At 46.6% G+C, this 6359-nt stretch overlaps 1 protein-coding gene across 1 annotated transcript; it reads left to right on the top strand.

The window, feature by feature from the left end:
* Nucleotides 1-611: 611 nt before the first annotated feature.
* On the top strand, nucleotides 612-3762 carry C5H15orf48 (chromosome 5 C15orf48 homolog). The gene is made up of 5 exons (XM_008143098.3): nucleotides 612-721; nucleotides 927-988; nucleotides 1129-1217; nucleotides 2138-2198; nucleotides 3487-3762. The coding sequence occupies exons 2-5, from the start codon at nucleotides 953-955 to the stop codon at nucleotides 3553-3555; spliced, it is 255 nt and encodes an 84-aa protein (XP_008141320.1). The 5' UTR covers nucleotides 612-721; nucleotides 927-952; the 3' UTR covers nucleotides 3556-3762.
* The last annotated feature ends 2597 nt before the right edge of the window (nucleotides 3763-6359 follow it).

Below are 6359 nucleotides of genomic sequence, written 5' to 3'. Positions count from 1 at the left end.
ATTTTAACAAAAAGTATTTAATAAAGAATATTTTTCTTACAAAGCCTGAGCTGGGCTGACTAAAATCTAATTCCTGGTGTGTGGGAACCAAGCAGTCATAGCTCCACGTCCCTGAAAGCCTGGGTTGCAGCAGCTAGAGAAGGTACTAGAAATTTCTGGTCGGGAGGGGAAGCTCCCCCAAGGGGATTATGGGCTTTGGGGCAGCCACAGAGGATGAAGTGTCCTGAGTGGGTTCCTTTGGGGTTTGAAAGGTGGGAGCTGTGCCTGCTAGGCATCCTGGGGAAGACCAAATCCCATACTGACCTTGCATCTCCCACAAGTTCATCAATCTGGGCATTAACTGAAGGGGAAATGTGGCTTTCTGGGTGTAATTGTAATTTAGCTGCCTCTGGCTCTGCAGCTCCTTTTCGGACCCCTTTTTAGAGCGCTGGTTTTCTCCCAGGCCCTGGCCAGCAGCGATCCCCTTGTTCTCAGTTCCACCCGCTGGGCACCCGGAGCGCCAACGCCCAGCCAGGGCAGGCGCGGACGGCGGGTAATAATCGCGGCGAACGGCAGGGGGCGCCCGCGCCCGCATTCGGCTGCGCAGGGTCCGCGCGCGCGGCGTCCTGCAGGGGGCGCTCTCGCGCCGGGCGCCGAGCGGGGAAAGCGAGTCAGGTCCCGCACGTCCCCGACCGGACCCGTGACCAGAACGCCGCGGCCCGGCCCTTCCGGAGCGGTGGGGGTCAGTTTATAAGGAGCGCGCCCGGCCGGGGAGGTCGTGGTCGTTAGCATCCTCCGCGCGCGTCGGTCGCCCCGCCCCGCCCTCCGCTGAGCCGGCCCCAGGCTGCCTCGGCGAGTTCGTTGGACCTGTTGGCGCCCACAGTTTGGTCCCAGGGGCTGAAATTTGATCAACATCTTGGATTTTTTAATTTATTTACTTACTCTAGATTTGGCATTCTACACCGCGGTCATCATGAACCTTTTCCAACTCCTGATGAAAAAGAAGGAAGTAAGTATTTAAAGCGATTGAAAAATCTTGACTACAATTTTTGATTTTTAAAGATGAACAGGTGGTTGCATAGCCATTCTGTTACATCTCACATTGAAGCATCGGGATTTACCCTGAATTAATTAAGTGTTCTCTGTTAGCTCATTCCTTTGGCGCTGATCATGACGGTGGCAGCGAGTGGAGCGTCATCTTTTGCTGTGTATTCCCTTAATAAAAAATCCGATGTGATGTAAGTAGACATCATTCATAGAAACGTTTTTAGAAATGTTAGGATGACCTTCCGTTTATGAAATGTATGATATCAATTTCCTATCGCCCCCCCCCCCCGCCCCCGACAAAACAGTCCTGCTGAGAAGGGGGTCAGGGCTGGAAAGCATCCTGGTATCAGAAGACTTTAAATTATGATATTCATAAAATTAGTTTGTTCCTTAATTCGAAATGTCCTTTCATCCACTGGCACGCCCTCTTCTCCTGCAGCAAAGTAAAGTTTGATTTTTTTTAAAAACTTAAGTTTTGACATTTAAAATTCTTAAATGGTCTTTTGGGATATCAAACTTAGATCATTTTAAATGAAATTTTAAATGTTCAGTTTACTAAAAAAAAATTTCAGTTTACTAGAAAGATCTCTCCTAATGCAGTAGAGTTTGTAGATTTAGTTGTTTGCAATGGACCTAATCTCAGCTGTGGCTATAATAAGGTAAAATACCATGCATCCTGGAGTATGAGGAAGAGAGAAACTTGAAACTGAGCTCGTAGGGCTAGAAAGGGCAGCTCTGGAAGAGGGACCAAGGACCCCGCAGTTCACCGCCTGCAGAGGTCAAGCCCAGCCCTTCTGTTGGTCCTATGGGCAAGGACATTTGTGCGTCCTCTTAGCCTGGACTTCCATCCCTGGTGCTATTCAGTGAGAGCATTCTCCAATCGAGCCCAGTAAATCAATCCAGACCTCCTGACCTGCAGAGGAGATAATCCCTAATGTCTGAGCCAAACCGAGAAGCCCCTTTAAGGCATCTTCCATCAATTGCAGTTAACTAACAGATGAAAGCCTTAGCTTGCAATCTGGATCTGTCCCTAGCATGTTTATAGACCCCATATCAGAGTTGGTTTAAATTCACCTACGTTAACATTTAATCAGCTTTCTTTTATGTTTAGCATTGATCGAAAAGGAAATCCAGAACCTTGGGAAACTGTGGATCCCAGTGTGCCTGGAAAGGTATTGCTGAATTAAAAAGTGATTTACATTTAGCCAAGCCTTAGCATCATTGTCAGCAAAATAGATTTACTACCTTTCACTTTTAGGGTGCCATTTGGTGTATGTAGTGTTACAGAGTTGTAGAGCTCTAGTTCAGACCCTTGCTCATTATTCACAGGCAATTTTATTATATATAATATATATATATATATATATTTCAGAGAGCAGAAGGGAGAGGGAGATAGGAACATCAATGATTAGAGAGAATCACTGATCGGCTGCCTCCTGCACACCCCCTACTGGGGATGGAGCCCAAAATCCAGGCATATTCCCTGACTGGGAATCAAACCATAACCTCCTGGTTCATGGGTCGCTGCTCAACCACTGAGCCACACCAGCTGAGCTTCACATGTGATTTAGACAACTTGGCCGCTCTGAGGCTCTCAGAATCTATAAAATGGGTACAGTAACAGGGTTAAGAGGATTAAAGCAGATAAAATACAGAGAGTCCTTTAGCACCATGCCTGGCCCATAGTAAGCACTCAAATATTAATATCTAATTTTTTCCATTATTTATCTAAAGTTAATATAAGGTCTATTATGGCCCATTACAGGAGTTCTGAAAACAGAAGTTGCATTTTAAGCAAAAGTAGCTAATATTCACTTACCTTTTTGAGACTATTGCAAATACTTTTTACATTTTAAATATTTTGGAAGTGAGAAACATTTAGTCTGTTAGATTGAAACTATTTCAGTCTGTCGGGAAAGCTATTTTGTTTTTAAACAAACTTTCAAATAACAGTTTGACCTGGTGAGGACACTTAGGATCTTTTAAAACTACCTACATCGCCTAGGTCCTGAGGTAACAGAAAAAGTGTGAGGGTAAATGAGAATCTCTGAATGTGAGTCCTTTAATTGAGTAATTACAGTGAGGAAATTTTGCCACACCCTGGGCTAGGAGCATTACACATCCACACGCAGGGAGCAGACTACTCTGTAAACTCATAAAACCATGGGGAATTTAAAAATCTAGATCCTGTTAAATGAAAGGGGCCGGATGGATAAGACCTTTCTCTCTGATCCTGTAACACTCAGGAACCCAAGGGCTTTTTGGAGGTTTAGTGTGATAGAAACCTGCCCCTATTACTGTTTTGTCCATGCTTTAGAGATGGGAAGAGGAGGTGATTGTTTCGCTACAAATGCTAAGGTGATGCTTTTTCTAAAGAGGAGTGTGGACAAATCCCAAAGGGGGATGTAAGGATGAAGGACCGATCCTAATGAAATGCTTTATTTTGCTTTTTTATTTAAGCTTATAACGATCAACCAACAATGGAAACCCATTGAAGAGTTGCAGAAGGTCCGAAGGGCAACCAGATGACCAGGCCTGGCCTCTTTCTGCCATAGAGGCTCTGTGAATCTAGCGGAAACACTTCTGCACAAACGAGATTGTGAGTCCAGTGTGCAGAAATGCTTCTGCTCCGTTTCCAGGGCTTGCCTACATTTTTGGGCTCTGAATAAGGAATTATAAAGTTGGTGCAGCAATAACCACAGTCTAAAAAAATAAATTTCTTGTTGTTAATTTGAATTTTGAGATATTTATGTTTATGATGCTTGAATGTTTTAACATGTATAAAGATTCATAAATTTTATTATCTATAATAAAATACCATTTGTGCAAGATTTCTTAAAGGTTAGATACCTATTTAAATGGAGAAAAAAGTCTTATGGGAGAAAAAAACATTTTAAAGCATAGAGATTCATATTTTAATTAATATTCAGTGCAAATTTCTGTGTAAACTTTTATTCATCCACTAGAAATTTATTAAACACCTGCTGTTAGCTGGGCACTGTTTAGATACAGGTGAGATAAAGCAATGAACAAAACCAAATATTGAAGGGAGATGAATAAAAGATGGTGACTAGAGTGAAGGACAGTGAAGAAGAGATGGGGTGTGAGACGTACACGAAGACTGTACTGGGATTCTGGTGGTGAGTGGGAACATGGGGTATGCTGAGATTGGCCCTAGGATGACCCTGTGAGGGTGGTGGGGAGGAGGGTGCACAGCACCCTGCAGCGTCTGGGGCCCCTCTTTACTCTGGCCAGTGGTGACTTGGAGACCAAAGGAGCAATCAAACCCAGCATGCCCTTGGTTCCCCTTTGAGTGTTCCATAAAATTGCTTTATGTTAACTTTTAAAAAAATACAATCCTATCTAATAATAGACAAATATGCAAATTGACCATACCTCCGACACACCAACAAGCCACACTCACCATCCAATCAGAGAAAGTATGCAAATTAACCCAAACCAAGATGGCTACAGCCACAGAGAGCAAGGTTTCCTAGGTAACAGAGGAAGCCAAGCTTTCTGCCTGCCCTTGCCAGGCCTAAGCCTCCACTCAAGCTACAAAGTTTCAATTATAGAAGGTAAACAAATTCAAACAAATGGCAACAGAATGGAGCTTGAGAGAGCAGGCCAGAGTTGCCGCCGGCAACAGGGGAAGCAAAGCTTTCCGCACACCCTGGCCGGGCCCACCCGCTTAAGGCAACAAAGTTTCAATTATAACCCCAACACAAATGGCTGCGGGCCTTGGAGGGAGCCCCAGGCTTGGCTCTGCTCCAGGCTACAAAGTTTCAATTGTAGAAGGAAAATAAATTCCAGATACCAGGGCCTCCGCTTGCATTGCCAGGGGGCATGGCCCGCCTGCAAACCACCACAGGCCCCTCGCTCAGGCCGCCCCACTCCCCAAGGGAACCCCACCCTGATCAGGGACACCCTTCAAGCTGGCCCCCACCCCTGTACCAGGCCTCTATCCTATCTAATAAAAGAGTAATATGCAGATTGATCATCACTGCAACACACAATATAGCTGCCCCCATGTGGACACAGGATGGCCACCACAAGCAGGAGAGGGCAGTTGGGAGGCACCCGGCCTGCAAGGGAGGGCAGTTGAGAGGGACCAGGCCTGTAAGGGAGGGCAATTGGAGGTGATCAACCCTGCAGGAGAGGGCAGTTAGGGGTAACCAGGCTGGCAGAGGAGGGAAGTTGGGGGCAAACAGGCTGGCAGCAGAGTGGTTAGGGGTGATCAGGCTGGCAGGCAGAAGCAGTTAGGGACAATCAGGAAGGCAGGCAGGCAAGCAGTTGGGAGCCAGCAGTCCTGGATGTCCGACTGCCCGTTTAGGCCCGATCCCTGGGCAGTCGGACATCCCTTGAGGGGTCCCAGATTGGAGAGGGTACAGGCTGGGCTGAGGGACAACCCCCCTCCGTGCACGAATTTCATGCACCGGGCCTCTAGTTACGATATAATTCACATACCATAGTATTCATCCATTTAAAGTCACAATTCAGTGTTTTTTAATATATTCACAAAGTTTTACCACCACCTCCACCATCTAATTCCAGGACATTTTTATCACCCCCAGAAGAATCCTGTTATCATTAGCAACAATTCCCTATTCCTGATCCCTCCATCCCTAGCTCCAGGCAAACACTAATAAACTCACTTTTTTTTTTATCAGTTAACATTTTCCCACATTTTATGTATCTCTCTGTATATTACGCTCTTTTATTTACTTACTAGGGGCCCGGTGCACAAAATTCGTGCACTGGTGGGGGGGGGGAGGGGGGGTGTGCCCCTCAGCCCAATCTGCACCCTCTTCAATCTGGGACCCCTCAGGGGATGTCCAACTTCCAGCAGTCGGACATCCCTCTCACAATCCGGAACCGCTGGCTCCTAACCACTCACCTGCCTGCCTGCCTGATTGTCCCTAACCCCACTGCCTGCCTGCCTGCTCGCCCCTACCTTGATCTCCTGCCAGCCTGATTGCCCCTACCTTGCCCTCCCCTATCAGCCTGATCACCCCAAACTGCCTGTGCCTTGGCCCCCCGTCTGGCCTCCCTCTGGAGGCACCACCCCCATAACCCCAATGATGCTGCCACTGCAGCTGGTTATGGCTGCCTGAGCCTTGGCCTTTGTAGCCACTGCGGCTTTGTCTGGAAAGATGTCCGGAAGACAACCACTCTAATTAGCATATTACCCTTTTATTAGTATAGATTTGGGGACCATTACAACCACGAAGAACTTGAAGAAAACACATGGCCCTGGTCAGTTTGGCTTAATGGAGAGAGCATCGGCCTGTGGACTGAAGAGTCCAGGTTTGATTCTGATCAGGGGCACACAT

The sequence above is a fragment of the Eptesicus fuscus genome, chromosome 5 (genome assembly GCF_027574615.1).
Source record: "Eptesicus fuscus isolate TK198812 chromosome 5, DD_ASM_mEF_20220401, whole genome shotgun sequence".
Classification (NCBI taxonomy): Eukaryota; Metazoa; Chordata; class Mammalia; order Chiroptera; family Vespertilionidae; genus Eptesicus; species Eptesicus fuscus.
Note: the sequence above shows the minus strand (reverse complement) of the source record. Positions and strands in the feature narration are given on the sequence as shown.

Coding starts and splice junctions, on each gene's coding strand:
- C5H15orf48 (XM_008143098.3), top strand. CDS start 953: ATGAACCTTTTCCAACTCCTGATGAAAAAGAAGGAA. Junction 989..1,128: donor TCCTGATGAAAAAGAAGGAA/GTAAGTATTTAA, acceptor GTTCTCTGTTAG/CTCATTCCTTTGGCGCTGAT. Junction 2,199..3,486: donor ATCCCAGTGTGCCTGGAAAG/GTATTGCTGAAT, acceptor TTTTTATTTAAG/CTTATAACGATCAACCAACA.